The sequence below is a fragment of the Nilaparvata lugens genome, chromosome 3 (assembly GCF_014356525.2).
Source record: "Nilaparvata lugens isolate BPH chromosome 3, ASM1435652v1, whole genome shotgun sequence".
Taxonomy (NCBI): domain Eukaryota; kingdom Metazoa; phylum Arthropoda; class Insecta; order Hemiptera; family Delphacidae; genus Nilaparvata; species Nilaparvata lugens.
The window spans coordinates 5,908,994-5,928,041 of NC_052506.1; the positions used below are offsets into that span (position 1 = coordinate 5,908,994).

At 37.4% G+C, this 19,048-nt stretch overlaps 3 protein-coding genes across 3 annotated transcripts in view; all 3 read left to right on the forward strand.

Moving 5' to 3' along the window:
- Positions 1-14,345, forward strand: part of LOC111043677 — a 32,819-nt gene extending 18,474 nt beyond the window's left edge. The window contains exons 6-11 of the mRNA XM_039425449.1: positions 874-1,062; positions 5,757-6,007; positions 6,272-6,846; positions 7,069-7,915; positions 13,602-13,768; positions 14,290-14,345. Of these exons, the coding sequence (XP_039281383.1) occupies positions 874-1,062; positions 5,757-6,007; positions 6,272-6,846; positions 7,069-7,915; positions 13,602-13,768; positions 14,290-14,345 (2,085 nt within the window). The remainder of the gene's footprint in view (positions 1-873; positions 1,063-5,756; positions 6,008-6,271; positions 6,847-7,068; positions 7,916-13,601; positions 13,769-14,289) is intronic.
- The window catches only part of LOC120350189 (odorant receptor coreceptor-like), a 105,597-nt gene that overhangs the window by 51,796 nt on the left and 34,753 nt on the right, over positions 1-19,048 (forward strand). The window lies entirely within an intron of this gene.
- Positions 14,257-18,946, forward strand: LOC111062186. The gene is made up of 2 exons (XM_022349882.2): positions 14,257-14,688; positions 18,410-18,946. Exons 1-2 carry the CDS (start codon positions 14,405-14,407, stop codon positions 18,555-18,557), a joined length of 432 nt encoding a protein of 143 aa, XP_022205574.2. The 5' UTR covers positions 14,257-14,404; the 3' UTR covers positions 18,558-18,946.

A 19,048-nucleotide genomic window follows, 5' to 3' on the forward strand; every position in this document is an offset into this window, starting at 1 on the left:
TCGAAAAAATTAAGGTACTACAATTTCTAAATTTCCAAACGTTTCAAGGTCCCCCGAGTCCAAAAAAGTGGTTTTTGGGTATTGGTCTAAATGTATGTGTGTGTGTGTGTGTGTGTATGAGTGTATGTGCGTCTGTGTACACAATATCTTCTCTCCCAATTAACGGAATGACTTGAAATTTGGAACTTAAGTCAGTACTACAGAGAGGTGCTCCGTCGACTAACCGCCCGGGTTCATCGAGTCCGTCCGGGGACTGCCGATTCTTGGATCCTTCATCACGACAATGCTCCGTTGCACACCTGCCTGCTCGTCACCGAGCAGTTGGCCAAACAGTCGAGGGTAATGTTGCCACATCCTCCTTACAGCCCTGATATGGCACCACCGGACTTCTTTTTGTTCCCCAAGATCAAGAGACAACTCAAGGGGACGCGGTTCGGGACTCTGGAAAACGTTCAACGTGCTACGACGAGGGCTCTAGACAGCATAGAGGTTGCCGACTTCCAGGGAACGTTCAGGGATTTGAAAATCCGGTATCAGCGTGTTATCGACTCCATTAGGGACTCCTTTGAAGATATCCAATGAAAAATTGTACAGATTTTGCCCATGAAAAATTTCCTGAGGTCAGTCCGGTTACTTATTATACAGACCCTGTATGTGTATTGATTGTCTATTCTGTAATTGTGATAATAATTGTTCATTTTTTTCATTATAAGCTGAATGTGTGTCGAAACAGGCAATCGCCTAGAAGTAGAAGATAATTGTTTATTTAGCAGTTCCTGCATTTTTAGGTATGTGTATTTAATAATTAGTGCAGTAACAATTTTTATTTTTTGTTGAGCTTTTTTTTTGACAAATGAATAAATTAATTTATAGATGCGCAGAAACCACGAGGTCAATGAGCCCTCGACATCCGCAGCCATATTGGAAAAGTCTAAACCGACTACAGTGAAAGTTGTAGCAGGTGCCAAGGGCGTCTTGAAAAAGGGCGCCGTCCCAAAAAGCGCCTCACCCAAGTTGACAGCACCCCAGGCGACCACTTCCACTCAAGTGTCTACTCCTGCGGTCAGTAAATATTGAGCAAAAATACTCTAAGGGCCGGTTTCCGAGCTCGGGATTTGGTTAAGTTCTAGACTTTAAACAGCTGGAGTATAGTCCAGTCACTATATACATTGGTGCATGCAATTTATATTGTAGTTCTGATTTTTTAATATATTATTTGGGCACATAAGAGAAGTCCAGAACCAATTTCTTCATGCAAAATTTCCTTGTGCTAGATACTGAGTGGCCCAAAAACCTCTTATATTCGGCTCATTTTCCAGTTTTCAGCTATTTCTGCCAAATCTCGTAATCGGACAGAAAAATTTGTTCTCGCCTTTTTTCTAGATTATTAAATTCTGAATAAAATGAGATCATTCGGAACTCTCTATCTCCAATGAGTACTGAGTTATGATTTTTCAAAAATGAGTAAAATTTAAAGAAAAAAATCAATTTTGATGAATTTTCATTTCTGATCAACAATATCTTCCGATTGTTAATTCAAAATCCCTCTGGGCGTATTTTTGTGCTCTACAATCTGAGATCAGGTAGAGTGCTCTATCTCATATAGATTTCCAGGTACACCTGACAACAATGCTCCTTGTATTGTGAAAAACACCTAATTTTCAGCTTCAACCATAATCACCAACTACATAGTCTTCACATTGATATTTCGCACAATAACATAAGGTTATGTTCTATGAGAATCACCCGATAGATGCACTTCATTCCAGTATTTCCTAGTGGAGAGGCGCGCTTAAGGACACCTCAAGGATCAAAATTTCAAAACGTTTCAAGGTCCCCCGAGTCCAAAAAGTGGTTTTTGGGTATTGGTCTAAATGTATGTGTGTGTGTGTGTGGTGTGTGTGTGTGTGTGTGTGTGTGAGTGTATGTGCGTCTGTGTACACAAAAAAATCTCATCTCCCAATTAACGGAATGACTTGAAATTTGGAATTTAAGTCAGTACTACAGAGAGGTGCTTCGTCGACTAACCGCCCGGGTTCATCGAGTCCGTCCGGGAATTGCCGATTCGTGAATCCTCCATCACGACAATGCTCCGTTGCACACCAGGCCTGTTCGTCACCGTGCAGTTGGCCAAACAGTCGAGGGTAATGTTGCCACATCCTCCTTACAGCCCTGATATGGCACCACCGGACTTCTTTTTGTTCCCCAAGATCAAGAGACAACTTAAGGGGACGCGGTTCGGGACTCTGGAAAACGTTCAACGTGCTACGACGAGGGCTCTAGACAGCATAGAGGTTGCCGACTTCCAGGGAACGTTCAGGGATTTGAAAATCCGGTATCAGCGTGTTATCGACACCAATAGGGACTACTTTGAAGATATCTGATGAAAAATTGTACATATTTTGCCCATGAAAAATTTCCTGAGGTCAGTCTGGTTACTTATTATACAGACCCTGTATGTTTATTGATTGTCTATTCTGTAATTGTGATAATAATTGTTTATTTTTTTCATTATAAGCTGAATGTGTGTCGGAACAGGCAATCGCCTAGAAGTAGAAGATAATTGTTTATTTAGCAGTTTCTGCATTTTTAGGTATGTTTTTTTAATTATTAGTGCAGTAACAATTTTTATTTTTTGTTGAGCTTTTTTGTATTTTGTTTTTGACAAATGAATAAATTAATTTATAGATGCGCAGAAACCACGAGGTCAATGAGCCCTCGACATCCGCCGCCATATTGGAAAAGTCTAAACCGACTACAGTGAAAGTTGTAGCAGGTGCCAAGGGCGTCTTGAAAAAGGGCGCCGTCCCAAAAAGCCCCTCACCCAAGTTGACAGCACCCCAGGCGACCACTTCCACTCAAGTGTCTACTCCTGCGGTCAGTGAATATTGAGCAAAAATACTTTAAGGGCCGGTTTCCGAGCTCGGGATTTGGTTAAGTTCTAGACTTTAAACAGCTGGAGTATAGTCCAGTCACTATACATTGGTGCATGCAATTTATATTGTAGTTCTGATTTTTTAATATATTATTTGGGTACATAAGAGAAGTCCAGAACCAATTTCTTCATGCAAAATTTCCTTGTGCTAGATACAGAGTGGCCCAAAAACCTCGTATATTCGGCTCATTTTCCAGTTTTCAGCTATTTCTGCCAAATCTCGTAATCGGACAGAAAAATTTTTCGCCTTTTTTCTAGATTATTAAATTCTGAATAAAATGAGATCATTCGGAACTCTCTTATCTCCAATGAGTACTGAGTTATGATTTTTCAAAAATGAGTAAAATTTAAAGAAAAAAATCAATTTTGATGAATTTTCATTTTTGATCAACAATATCTTCCGATTGTTACCATTTAGATGTATAATTCGAAATCCCTCTGGGCGTATTTTTGTGCTCTACAATCTGAGATCAGGTAGAGTGCTCTATCTCTTATAGATTTCCAGGTACACCTGACAACAATGCTCCTTGTATTGTGAAAAACACCTAATTTTCAGCTTCAACCATCATCACCAACTACATAGTCTTCACATTGATATTTCGCAGAATAACATAAGCTCATAAGATTATGTTCTATGAGAATCACCCGATAGATGCACTTCATTTCAGTATTTCCTAGTGGAGAGGCGCGCTTAAGGACACCTCAATGATCAAAATTTCAAACACTTATAACTTCTGACACAATGCTCAGATTTCATCGTGCTACACTTCATTCTTCTCGGCTCGTCAAGGCGGTCCAAAATCATGCATCATAAGTCAAATTCGGTCGAAAAGTGGAAGATTTATTGTTGAGTGTACTCAAGCCCATATTCCAATACACAAAAAATGGCCAACAATACTTTCCTTACCTATGGTAATTAGGGCAAGGAAAGTAAAAATCAGAACTACAATATAAATTGCAAGAACACCCCCTTTTTTATGTCTATATTGACTTGACTAGTAAGAAAATTGGCTTTCCGAAACGGCGCTTAGTCGTAGTCATTGTCAAAGTCACGTTTGAATTAAATTTCAAAAAACTAGAAAATTAAACACAAAATAAAATAAAGAGAAAATAGTGTAAAGTTTCATTTTTTAGAAATGTTCAATTTCGTCAAGGAAAAACGTTTCTAATTAGAAATGAGAAAATAAAAACTGCGACTACACCCCGTTTTGTAAAGCTAATTTTCTGACTCCAGCTGTTTAAAGTCTAGAACTTAGCTTAATCCCGAGCTCGGAAACCGGCCCTAAATTTATTTTCTTCAATTTAAATTCATAACTTGGCAAACACATGAATTAGATACACATCATGTGCTTGCCAAGTTCTGTTCAATTTAGTAGTATTTTTAAATTTAAAACTGTTTTTTGTCTTGAATTGTAAATTGGAGTATGTAATTGAAAAATATGGAAGTGGCACAACCTTGCCACATTTAGACTGTTGTATGAATTAGGATTGGATCCGTTTGTGGTACCGTTTTTTTTAAAGTTCTGGATGATTGATTGTATTTGGTAGAATTCATAAAGACGGCAAAAATTCGTATGTCCAAAAATAGATGTGTGCATAACTGGCTTTATTAGCTTAACAAGTCGTCAATGTTATCAAAGTTACGTCCATCTGAAATCGAGAAAATTGCCGTTGAAGAAAATTTCTAATTAAAAGAAAGAAACTTATTGACGTGTCCTTGAAAAAACACTGAAAAGTAATGATATTTAAAAAAATTATGAAACGTTTTTAATTGTTAATTATTTAAGTATTATTGAAGTAAAATTTATTAGGTCTATGTACTGATGGAAAAAAATATTAAACTCTATTAAGTTCTTATACTTGCTTAATAGAGCAGAGTTGAGGATGTATATCATCAATTCAATCAATTTATCCATTTCGCACACACATACAAGTTTCAACGTAATAATACAAAGATACAAGTGAATAAATCACTAGCCTACTGATGAACTAATCTTAGTTCCCAAGCATAAACAAACAAAATATATTTTGCTCTTATGTACCTGACGATTTATATGTATGTATTGTATAACAATAAATAATTAATTTGAATATACTAATCAAATCAAATCAAGCTTTATTCACCTCTCTGTAGTACTGGCTGTTCACAAAGAGTTTGTGCCACCCGGCCAAACTGTAAACGATCAGTACTACAGAGAGGTGCTCCTCTCTGTATGTGTGTGTATGAGTGTATGTACGTCTGTGTACACGATATCTCATCTCCCAATTAACGGAATGACTTGAAATTTGGAACTTGAGTCAGTACTACAGAGAGGTGCTCCGTCGACTAACCGCCCGGGTTCATCGAGTCCGTTTGGGGATTGCCGATTCGTTGATCCTCCATCACGACAATGCTCCGTCGCACACCTGCCTGCTCGTCACCGAGCAGTTGGCCAAACAGTAGAGGGTAACGTTGCCACATCCTCCTTACAGCCCGGATATGGCACCACCGGATTTCTTTTTGTTCCCCTAGATCAAGAGACAACTTAAGGGGACGCGGTTCGGGACTCTGGAAAACGTTCAACGTGCTACGACGAGGGCTCTAGACAGAATAGAGGTTGCCGACTTCCAGGGAGCGTTCAGGGATTTGAAAATCCGGTATCAGCGTGTTATCTACTCCAATAGGGACTCCTTTGAAGATATCTAATGAAAAATTGTACATATGTTAACCATAAAACATTTCCTGAGGTCAGTGCGGTTACTCACTATACAGACTATGTATTATTATAGATCATTGCAATAATAAATAAATGCTTGATTGATTGGTTTTTTGGTGTTGCAGGCGGTGAAGCATCTACCAAAATCGGCACAGGAAGAATACAGACGCCTGAAACAGGCAATGGTCGTCAGAGAGAGACAGAAACGAATGGAGGCCGTACGTCAACGGCTGTTGCAGAAAAATAGACAAGTTGCCGCAACTAGTTGCCCAACATCGGCTGCCACTGCAACAAGCCGCATGACTCCGACTGTTACTGGGGCATGCGTTACAATCAATTGCGTAAATCCGCCTGTTACTGCAGCGATCGCTGTAACCAGTTGCGTAACTCGGAACGCAACTTCAACAAGTGCCGCAACTAGTCGCGCGACTCCTCAAGTTGCAGCGACATCAGATACAATGTCACCTGCTAACACTACAGTTGCCGCAACTAGTATTCAAACTGCAGCAAAAAGTCGCTTAACTCTTGAAAATAATGTGTTTGGTAAAGAGAAAGATTGTCAGAGTATATCAACTATCGTTCTAAGTGAAGAAGAAAGTCGTTCACCTGTTGCAAAAGTTTCTGAAGAAGGAATTACAACTAGTTGCGCGACTCCGCAATTTGCAGCAACATCTGATACAATGTCACCTGCTAACACTACAGTTGCCGCAACTAATATTCAAACTGCAGCAACAGTTGCAAATAATGTGTTTGGTAAAGAGAAAGATTGTCAGAGTATATCAACAATCGTTCTAAGTGAAGAAGAAAGTCGTCCACCTGTTGCAAAAGTTTCTGAAGAAGGTATTTCAACTAATATGATAAGCTTTGAAAACGTTTTGGAAAGTGTAACATCAAGTGCAGCTGAAAAAGAAAGAAGTTCTCCACTTGTAACTTTGGAAGAAGGTATCACAACTGTAGAAACTAATGTGGCAAGTATTGAAAACGTTTTGGAAAGTATATCATCAAGTGCAGCTGAAAATGAAAGAAGTTCTCCACTTGTAACTTTGGAAGAAGGTATCACAAGTGTAGAAACTAATGTGGCAAGTATTGAAAACGTTTTGGAAAGTATATCATCAAGTGCAGTTGAAAAAGAAAAAAGTTCATCACTTGTAACTTTGGAAGAAGGTATCACAACTGTAGAAACTAATGTGGCAAGTATTGAAAACGTTTTTGAAAGTATATCATCAAGTGCAGCTGAAAAAGAAAGAAGTTCTCCACTTGTAAATTTGGAAGAAGGTATCACAACTGTAGAAACTAATGTGGCAAGTATTGAAAACGTTTTGGAAAGTATATCATCAAGTGCAGTTGAAAAAGAAAGAAGTTCACCACTTGTAACTTTGGAAGAAGGTATCACAACTGTAGAAACTAATGTGGCAAGTATTGCAAACGTTTTCGAAAGTGCAGTTGAAGAAGAAAAAAGTTCTCCACTTGTTGCTACGGAAAAAAGCTCCACTAATGCTCAATTATTATCTTCTGTGATAGAGGAAAAAGAAAGCTGTACAATTGAATCTAGAAGCTCTTCAAATGATAGAGAAACTTGCCCAGCTACACCAGGTGTAGTGACGGATGAAGATAGCCAATCAACGAGTGTCTTGGAGGGGAGTGAAAGTTGTCAGAATAAATCAAGTAGCCCTCAAGTTGATGGGGAAAGTTGTGCAACTCCACAATTGCCTGAAATAGTAGCTGAGAAAGAGTGTTCAAATTCTGTTTCTGTTGTTGGAAAAAGTTCACAATCGCCTGCAATAGTAGCTGAGTGTTCGAATTCTGTGACTCTTGATAGAAAAAATGGTTCAGTTGTTGTGTTGGGAGGAAATAAAAGTTGTGAGATTTCTCCATCCGCAGCGATAGGTGAAGAAAGTTGTAAACCTGTAACAACTTCGGAAGAAAGTTGCGTACTAGCTGTTTCGAGTAGTGAATTAAGTTGCAAGGTAACGTCGAAAAAATCAGATGAAAGTTTAATAAGTGATGAGCAAACTTTCCAATCTGCATCTTTGAAAGAAGCAGAGAAAAGTTGCCAAAGTTTACTGCTGGATGCAGCAAGTTTTGAGAAAAATTGCGTAACTGCATCAAGTAGTGCTGAAAAAAGTTCCATAAGTGTATCAAGTAGTGAAAAAAGTTGCCAAACTACACCAGCGATGGCCGATAAAATTTGTATGACTGAATTTGACGGGTTTTCTGCTGATAATTCAAAAACGTCCTCTTCCTCGAATCTAGCTGCAGCTGAACACAAACTAATTTCTACAAGGTACTGTCGTATTTTTATTTTTTCACAATAACCTAACAATTTATGAATTTTACGGTTTGATAGGAAGAAGAGTTTTAATGAATACATTGATAACATTTACAAAATCATATATCTATCTATCTATCTATAGGTTACTATAATACAGGGTGAGTCATATTGAACTTTCGGTTTTTGAAAGGGCGTTGCACGAAGAAGGGAAGGGGCAGAAGGGTGGGGATGGTTTCATTAGACGCGCCATGACATGCAGTTTTAGTGTGAGCAATGGCTTGGTCGGGACAACATCGTGCGTTCGTAGTTGAAGAGTTTATTAAAAATGGCGGCTCCGTGATCACAACACAGCGTGCGTTCCGTTTACATTTTGCTATTGGTCGACGTGATCGTCGACATTTTTACTATTGGTCGACGTGTTCCACACTGTCACTCGAGGGCTGTGGAGTGGTCGTTCGTGAGTTATTCTCAGCCCAGTATCGAAAATTCTGTTTGTTAACGGTTCCGGCGAGGTGAAAATGTGCCTCATCACTGAAGATCAAAACAGCAGTGCGGGGGATCTGCTGAATGTCGCGGCATAAATTTGTTGGTGTGTCTAATTCTCCAACTGTTAATTCTTGCACTACCTGAATCTTGTTTGGGTGAAATTTAAGGTCTCTATGCAGTATTCTGCGGACACTACTGAAAGATGATCCTAGTGAAGCGGCATGTTTCCGAACAGAACGCCGAGGGGACTGTTGAATTGAAGCCCGCACTCTATCCACGTTACCGCTGACATTGAGACGTCCTAATTCGGCCTTGTGGTCTTGTTTTAATGCTGATGATGCTGCTCTAAAATTTGATACCCAATTTCTGATTGTTGGTCCAACGGGAATGGGAACACGTGGACCAATAGCAAAATGTAAACGGAACGCACGCTGTGTTGTGATCACGGAGCCGCCATTTTTAATAAACTCTTCAACTACGAACACACGATGTTGTCTTGACCAAACCATTGCTCATACTAAAACTGCATGTCATTGCGCGTCTAATGACACCATCCCCACCCTTCCGCCCCTTCCCTTCTTCGTGCAACGCCCTTTCAAAACCCGAAAGTTCAATATGACTCACTCTGTATTATAAAGGAAGGAATTGGCTAATACATGAACTGGATAGGAAATACATGTTTGTATGAGTATTTTGTTGAATGTGCATCTGAATGTTCAATGAGTATTTTGTTGAATGTGCATCTGAAATGTCCGGCTCTGCTAGAACATGTGAGAGCAGAGAGTACCTCAAGCAAATAGATAGGCAGTATCCTCCTTTCAAGTTCAGAAGTGTCTCAATAAGTGTAGTTAGGAAAGCCATAAATAGCTTGAAAAATTCTGGCTCAACTGGGTGGGACAAGATTTCATCACGAGTGATAAAGAAGGTTAGTCCCATTATCTTGGAGCCTCTAACATTTATTATTAATAGGTGTTAGCAGGAAGGAATCTTTCCCCAAAAATTAAAGTATGCTCTGATCAAACCAATTCACAAGAAGGGAGATAGGAAGGATCTTAAAAATTATCGACCAATTGCCCTCTTAACTGTATTCTCCAAGATATTTGAGAAGATTGTGTTTGAGCAGAAGATGATGGTTCACTTAGATGAGAATAACATTTTTCATAACAAACAATTTGGATTCAGGAGGGGATTGTCAACTAAGTCTGCTATATTTGAAGTTGTATCAGATGTGTTGGATGCTCTGGATGGATCGCGGAAGGCTTTAGGGCTTTTCTGCAATTTATCCAGGGCGTTTGATATGGTAGACCATGAGCTGTTGTTGAATAAGCTTGGATTCTATGGATTTGTTGGTAGTGCAGGGAAATTTTTCGTGTCCTATTTGGAAAATAGATATCAGTCAGTTAAATTGAGTAATGGGAGTTCACTGGTATTTTCAGCATGGGAAAGAGTAAAGCAAGGTGTGCCACAGGGCTCTGTGCTTGGACCGACTCTTTTCAATTTATTTATAAACGACCTGCCAAATAATGTAGATGGCAAGCTCATTTTATATGCTAACGATACAACGGTTCTGGTTACTGGTAAGGATGATAGCGAAGTTATGATTAGGGCTGAAACGGCTATGCATCAACTCAACAATTGGTTTGGTCATAATGCATTGAAGTTGAATATGACTAAATCCAACTATATCAGGTTTGCCGTGACGGGACATCATGCTGAACCTTCAAACCTGAATGCTTCAAATGGGAGGGAGTGCTTGTCTGTTGAAGTGACTAGTTTTCTTGGAGTGGAATTGCAAAAAAATATGAAATGGGATAAACACTTGGAAAAACTTATAAAACAGCTCTATCATGCACTTTTTGCACTGAGAACTGTGAGGACTGCATCCACTATAAAGACAGCTCAGAAGGTGTATCATGGATATTTTTTAGCCCTAATACGCTACAGCATCTTCTTTTGGGGGAATAGTAAAAATAATTTATATAAAATATTCAAGATGCAAAAGAAAGCTGTTCGTGTTTTGGAGGGCTTGCGGCCATCCAATTCATGTAGGCCCATTTTTAGAAAATACAGGTTTCTCACGGTCCCAGCATTGCACTTCCTTGAGACTGTAAATTTTGTCTTCAGAAATTCAGAGAGATTTGAGGGAATGTAGTTTGCCATGGCTATAGCACAAGAGCAAAGAGTTCAGCTGTATATCAGTACCCCGCTCACAGACTGACACTTTTGGAAAAGGGACCATATTATTCGGGACTGAAGCTCTTCAATTGTCTACCTGTAAGAATACGGTTATGTGGTAGTCATAGGCTTTTCTTGTCTTCAATTACTAATGTACTTGTGGAAGCGTGTCCCTATACAATGGAGGAATGTTGTGGTGCCTTCATACTTTGAGTTGATACAGATGCATACACTTTGCATAGAAAAATGTTCATGACATGTTACATGCCACTTGAGCTCTGCTCAGATTTGTGGCTTCACGTAACAAATTACAATAATAATAATTTGACGACGCATCATCATGAATGAGCTACTGAACTGATCAACTTGAAATTTTGGATAAAGATTCTTAATCTACCAAATATGGTAGACAAATTAATAAAAACTTGTGGTACCCTTTATTATTAAAAAATTTTAACGACTAGTTTCGTTGAAATATCTTAAATTTTTTAATAATAAAGGGTACTACAAGTTTTTATATTGTTTTTATTAATTTGTACAAAAGTAGCCCATATAAGTAAAGTGTTTTATGGTTATAGACCTATTTTCATTTTTATCGATCAATTAATAATTTGAATATTTGGAATTCAATATGTGATACAAAGTTCACTTAAAAAAAGCCCAATCAAATAGTTTTCTATTGTAAATTATTACAGTTCTTAATACTTGATACTATACTAAGGCATATTGAATACCTATGCCATAAACTAAGGTTTGTCTCCTATAATTTTTATAAGTTGAGGTCGATACTTGATTTATAAAAGTTGAGAATGCTTTATTTTGCAATTGTACAATCTCTATTAAATTATGGCTTGGCGGTTTGGGGTGGTACTTATGACACTCTTTTGTTACCACTATTCATTATACAGAAAATGATCATAAAAACCATATTAAATAAACCCATATTGTTCCCCTCAAAAATTGCATTCAGTGAATTGAGAGTCATGTCAATCCGTCAACTCTATGTGCTTAGCATATTTAAATATTTCAATAAACATAGAAGCTCATTTTCAAGAATCAATGTAACTCATAGAACAAGATACAATCTACATAGATATGTTACTTATGATTCGAATTTAACGGTTATTCGTAAGCAGCTGGTATACATCGCTCCAAAGATTGTAAACTGCATCCCGAACGAGCTCATCGGTGTACCTATTAAGTTTGTACCAATAAATATTAAAAACTGGATATTTCACAACTATTATTTCCATCTTAATATTTTATGAGTTAAAAAATTTTTTCAGCTTTTAAAACTATTCATTATTGTCTGGATTAATTCACAATTAATAGCATTTATTTTAAATATGTTATTTATTTATTTATTTATTTATTTATTTATTTATTTATTTTATTATTATAATTTTTACAAGAAGCACTGAATGGGAGAGAAAAACTAAGGATACTCCTTGTACTATTTCTCTCCCAAATTTAGATAATAATTTAAAAGTCCGAAATGAGGTTATGATTCCACTTTTCTGAAATTTAGTTCTTTTTCACTCAAAAACAACTAAAACTAAAAATTTTGAATTTTGAAGGTTGAGAAACTGGATAGGAAACAAAAATATTACACTCAAATCACTGATAATTGAAACATTTTCACGTAATTTACTTACCATTGTTTGAATAAAAATATTCCATTTTAAATTATTAGCTTAAGATTTAGAAACAGTTACGGTAAGTCTCTACTCCTACTGGCGAACAAGTGTTTCACTTATGCCAGTAGTTCTTCACCTCCAGCCGTATTTTACAGATAGATGATATAGATATTTAGAATAATAATTATTGTTTTTTTTCTGATTGTCACATCTTTGTAAAGTTTTTGTGTTTTGGTGAAATAAATTGAATTGAATTGAATACCTAATATCAGCATGAAGCTATAAAACTAAACTTAATCTATTTGTACGTTTATTTATTTATTTATTGAAAAAATACAATATGTGAGAGCACTAGGTAGACTCCATTATGGCCCTCGTAACACACAAATTATACAATGTGAAATAAAATTGAGCTTCAACCTGAAAAAATTTTTAAATATTCATAAGCCTAAATAAAATTAATAATTAAGAGGTCCTTATTCTGAGGGTTTAACAGACCCTTGCTGGGTTTCTACACTAATAAAACACTTGATTTATACTGATTAGAATTATTACTTACAACACTATAACCACAGCCACCTCTAATATAAGGCCCCGGCCTACGATATGCAACGTCGCAGTGTAGGCCTTGAATCTAATACATGATGGTGAAAAAGATTTTAAAAATACCAGCTGATCTTTCTCACCAATCATGTATTAGATTCTAGGCCTACACTGCGAAGTTGCAATATCGTGGGACTGGGCCTTGTATTAGAGTTAGCTATGCTATAACAAATGGAGGTAAACTAGAAACAACTAGAAACTGATCACTATCTAATAGATTACACAGAATTATCACAACTAATATAAATAATTGTTTAAAAATAACTGTCACCAAGAATAATAAACTGTATAAGCAACTACTAAAGTCTTTTATAAATTTAGTCTGTCTTGATAAGAGAAGAAATTACCACTGTAGTTTGTAGCTGGATAAACCTGCTCGCTATTTCTATTTGATTATAATATCATTTAATTATTTAGTTCTAATACAGGATGTTTCGGAGAAACGGGAAATTTTGAAAGTTGAATAATTTTAAGTGAAACATATCTTTAGATGGAGTTTTTCATATCATTCAATAGTAAAAATAATGCCATTTTAGAATAAATAATACCGTAACATTTATTTTTTGAAGATGACATCTTGCAGGTATGTTCCTTTACTGCGCAAACATTCCTGTAGTCTCTTCATGACATTGTCCATGGTTTGACGTAACATTACAACTGGAAATTGAAATTGCTTCTCGAATCTTGGCTTTCAATTCTGCAACAACGGAAGAATGTTTTACAATCTGAATGTTTTACAATTCAAGAATATCTTACAATGTCTGTTTCCAACATTGATCGATGATTTGTGTTGGCAGATACTCGGCAGTGGACAAACTGACGGAGCTGGCTCGCGATCAGCGCGCGGAGACCGATTGCAGAGAGCGCGTGGCGCGGTTCGTGCTTCAGCTGCGCGCCGAACGTGCCGAACTAGCGCGCCTCGAAAAGCGTGTGGAGCGGCGAGCGAGCATCGGTCAGCTCGCGCGTACTAATTTGTACCTTTTTTATGTTTCTTATACAAACACAACTAATATCGAGTACTTATGTCATTTTCAAGTGCAAAAAAATATTTTCCATAGTAATTGGACACTCAATACAAGAAGCTCTAGTAAAATACTGCATTAGAAATTGTTATTATTGAATACAATTCGTACAGTACCATTGCTTCTTATGTTGAATAAAATTGGTCCAGAACTGTAAATGTCAAAAACTTTCATAGATATTCTACGTTGTAAAAATAAGGTACAAGGAAATAAATTCTTGTTCGCGACTACTTAGAGAACTTGAAGTCACATCCATCCATCCTGTATTGTTATGCGCCACAAGCATTATTCATCAGCTGGTGCTATGCTTATTGTATCTGTATTTGTACAGAAACAGTAAGATACAGATATATCAAGCTGATGAAAACTCGTAGAAAATAATTCTGTATGAACCTCTACAAAAACATTAACATTAAACATTTTCAGTGAATTGGATTTAATCGTTTGATTACTTTTTTCTCAGACTTCCAACGGCCGGTCAAGACCTTTTACGAGACAGAAGCAAGAGCGTCCTGCTGAAGAAGGATGCCGCTACACGTGATGACCAAGGACAGACAAATACAGAACAATTGTTGCGGATGAATATTGGAAAAAGTCGGAACAACGAAGATGTAGAAATGAGAAGAAGAATAGGAGATGTAAATTACTTGGAAGAAAGAACTGGTGATGAAGGTAGTGGTAATCAAAAGCAAAGAAAAGAGAGAGAAGAGGAAGTTTGTGATGAGGAAATGCAGGTGGCAGAAGAAGAAAATAAGGAGAGAGCAGAAGAGAGTGTGATTATCAGAAGCAATAATAGAGAAAATATGAAGAGTCTCCCTGATTATGTCTCACCTTTGAATTACATGCAGAAATCCAATGTCAGGTGAGTGCAGATCAGTAAATAAATTTGAAATTCTAAAATAAGAAATTATAAAAAATGTGTGGAGCCCAATCTTGAATCCACACAATCAGTCCGGTTCACACCAGCGTACCGTAGCATTGAACTTTGCGTGGATTTAGGCTAAAAGAAATTTTTTTACTCGTGATATTTTTCGAAGTTTTTCGATTTGTATATCGTCAAGCTATCAAAATGAAAAAGTTTTCTCAAGAAAGAAGTTTAAATTTTTGGGACAGAACATTTCAAGCTTGGTAAGAGATAAATGCATGAGATTTAGAGGATGGGATTCTTCATGGTATTGTTGATCTTTTAAAACAAAAATTTTCTGAAAATATCAATTTTTAGAAAAGTTATTCAATTTACCAAAAATAACTCAACTAAAAGTTATTTTTTGTTATTTCTAAAGTGCGAGATAAATTACTTTTTACATGAAGAGGAGAAACCCATTTCTCCCTCCACAGTTTGTAGCATAGACACAGACGGACATCCTGCGCACAATTGGATGCGCCGTGTCATTTTGCTTCATGCTCTTGTGATGGAAACATCTCTGTAACATACACAAACCAATATACCTGCTGACCAGTAAACGATTTTGGAACAATGCCAGGCACTAGCTGGAGGGGAGTGTTGGCGCGACGCGTTAGAATGCTGCTAGGTAGTGGGAGTGATTAGTGGAGGATAGAGCACCGGACCTCTCCGTCTTCGAGAAAGAGTCGTGTTAAAAGTAATTTATCTCGCACTTTAGTAAATTGAATAACTATCTTAAAAATTGATATTTTCTGAACATTTTTGTGTGTTAAAAGTAATTTATCTCGCACTTTAGTAAACTGAATAACTATCTTAAAAATTGATATTTTCTGAACATTTTTGTTTTGCTAGATCAACAATACCTTGAAGAATCCATCCTCTAAATCTCATGCATTTATCTCTTACCAAACTTGAAATGTTCTGTCCCAAAAATTTAAACTTTTGACTTTTTGACTATCTCAAAAAGTAATGATCATAAAATTAAATGTTTTCCTGAGAAAACTTTTTCATCTTGATAGCTTGATGATACCTTGATGATATACAAATCGAAAAATATCACGAGTAGAAAGTTTATTTTTAGCCTAAATCCACGCAAAGTTCAAAGCTACGGTACGCTGGTGTGAACCGGACTGATTGTGAGGATTTAAGATTGGGTTATAGGACGGCTACGAAGACGTATAGGACAACCCGAAGACGTATTCTCAGCTACACATAGCTAAAGTCCGTGAGATATTACTTTTAACATGAATAGGAGAACCCCATTTCTCCTTCCACAGTTTGTAGCATAGACAGAGACGGTCATCCTGCGCACATTTGGATGCGCCGTGTCATTTCGCTTCAAGTTCTTGTGATGAACACATCTCCGTATCACTCAAACCAATATACCTGCTGCCAGTAAACAATTTTGGAGCAATGTCAGGCAATAGCTGGAGGGGAGTGTTGGCGTGACGCGTTAAGGTGCGTACAGACTTTCGCTCTGCTCCGCAACCGAACGTCACTCCAGAAGAGCGATTGATGATCGACCGGCGAGCAAGAGTGGTTCGACCGGGGAACGCGAGAAGATCTAACATCTTCCGTAACGTTCATGATGGGTGCGTAGGCGGAGCGACTGTGGTTCGATGGAGGAACGAAGGCGGTACGAGGGCGGTGCGTGCTCGGTGCTGGTTGGAAGCTCGTATATGTGTACGCAGCTTTAGAATGCTGCTAGGGTAGTGGGAGTGATTAGTGGAGGATAGAGCATCGGACATCTCCATCTTCCAGAAAGAGCCGTGTTAAAAGTAAAGCTGAGTTTTAGTTTGTGCGTCGACCACGACAGGGTGAGGATCTCACATTGGGTAGATTTCAATTTGTCTAAATAATCTAAGAGATTATATGTTGAATTATTATGTTTTAATGGGGGAGGTTGAGTTTATGCTTTTTTATACTTTCAAATGGCAATATGTTGATATTATTAGAAATGTTTTGATTCTTGAATAACTAGTAGTTCTGTGAACAGTAGACCTCGCGCAGTTATAACGACGTCCCAAACCATAAGCACATCCACACTGATACACTAACTATTTATTTGATCAAATCATGCTTACACAAGATTTAATTATCATATAACGTTTTCCGGAATTTAGCGCGAGAAAACCAGAAGACATCTAGGCGCCCAGACGAGCTGTTATAAGTTCTTTGCATCCTATTTAATAGTGCATAAAAATTGCATTCAATGAGGCATGCAATTTATAGTCTACACAGCTGCTAATTTTTTACCAAGTTACATTGAGGCATGCGTCATGGCATGCAATTCATAGTCACCTCGACAGCTAATTTATGATGTATAATTCTATAGTCTGACTTTCACTCTAATATTGGCGTATGAAGGAGGCTCCTTTTCCCTTTTATATTATCCTTGAAATGCAAAATTTCCAAAAACCTTGTATATACGTCGACGCGCAATTTAAAAAGGAACATACTTGTCAAATTTCATGAAAATCTATTACCGCGTTTCGCCGTAAATGCGCAACATTTAAACATTAAGAGAAATGCCAAACTGTCGACTTGAATCTTAGACCTCACTCCGCTCGGTCAATAAACTCAAATAATGAAAATTAATTTGATCAGCTGTTTATCACACTTGAAATTTTGACAATATGAATGTCAACATTGCTTGTCGTCGTCGACTGCTGAAGTTTACACACAAACGAAAATGCACCTTATCTCACAAACTTATGGTGTATGAATGAAGACCTTAATCCTTGTGGTGTTTGAATTTCATCAAAGTCGAATTGCATGTAAGCCAATAATAAATAGTGTTAACAAACTCAGCAGAACTGTACAGATTCAAGAGGGAACGCGACTAGGTGGCACCCCGACTACTTGACACCCCGACTACTTGTCCCCTTTTAAAACCGGTTTTTAGGAGACAAGTTGACGTGAGCCATCCCCGTCTACTTGTCTCCTTTCTAAGGAGGTGACAACTAGTCGGGGGGACACCCTGACGCGAGGGTGCGAGGTGTCAAGTTGTCGTTTAAGGTCATGACTAGTTGGCACATTTGGTCCAGTAGATGTCAAGTAGTCGGGGGGACAACTTGACGGCAATGGTATATTTTACGAGGGTACAAGTAGTCGCCTATGGCCAAAATGACCAGGTGTCTAATAGTCGGGGTGACATCTAGACGGCGACCCATCCAAGAATATTAAATTTATTTACAATAACAGTTTTATTGTTTGTTAATACTGTATTATTGATTGATTATTCAATTTTATTAGTTACTAGCGGGTAACCCATGCTCCGCAAGGGCTAATTAAAAATTTGACAAACTGAAAACTTGACCTAATAAAATCTTCATGAATTTAAAAAAGGCCTTGAACCATCATCGGTAAATAAAGAATCTATATGAAAATTTTCAAGTTAATCAGTCCAGTAGTTGAGACGTGATGATGCGTCATTTGTGAATTCCTTTAAGAATTTAAAAAAGGCCTTAAACCATCATCGGTAAATAAAGAATCTATATGAAAATTTTCAAGTTAATCAGTCCAGTAGTTCAGACGTGATGATGCGTCATTCGTGAATTTCCTATCCCGTACAAAGTATAAGCCAGTTCTTCCCTTTATGATAATATATTATAGATAATTGATTCTGTCAATTATTTTTCGAACAATAAATTTATGATGTCTGTGTTTTTTGCAACAGCAACGTGAGAGATGATTCAAAAAAGTTGATATACTGTCCATACGACCTGATGGGGAGCTGCCTTGACGAAACCTGTCCGTACCTGCACTCGGCCAGAAAGTCGGCTCAAGGTCAGCTGAAGGGCGGCCCAAGGTCATCCAGCACGTGATGTATTCTCATATTGAGTTACGCTTATCAGAATCCTATAATTCATACCCTGATATCGCACTGAACATTCAAATAATGTTATTCAAGTTGAAATAATTACTTGTATTTTCCATTCATCTCTAATGAGCTTACAGTATTGTTATTCTTGAATATGAGTTTATATATATTTTTTTTCTTAATACAAGCAGTCTAATGATGTACTGCTCAATTTCAAATTTATTATCAGTGAACTAATTTTTATTAGTTCGAAAGTTAGCTTACTGAACTTTTTAAATTTATTACTTGGTTTTGTTTTGTATTTCATATTATGTTATCAAATCCCAACGTTAGTAGACAGAAGGTTGATCACTCACAAGTGTAAGATTCAAAGTGGTGGGGGGAACGCCAGCGTGACGTCACGTGTAGTAAAAAAGTGATAGAGTAACCACACTGAGCATACAGTTTATTCGCTGTATATTGAAATACATTGTCGTTTAATCCCCTCAAGATTGA

What these genes read in the sequence shown, in the direction of transcription:
- LOC111062186 (XM_022349882.2), top strand. Translation starts at nt 14,405, where the DNA reads ATGAATATTGGAAAAAGTCGGAACAACGAAGATGTAGAAATGAGAAGA. An exon ending in ATGCAGAAATCCAATGTCAG is followed by an intron (nt 14,689 to 18,409) that starts GTGAGTGCAGAT and finishes TTTTTGCAACAG; the next exon opens with CAACGTGAGAGATGATTCAA.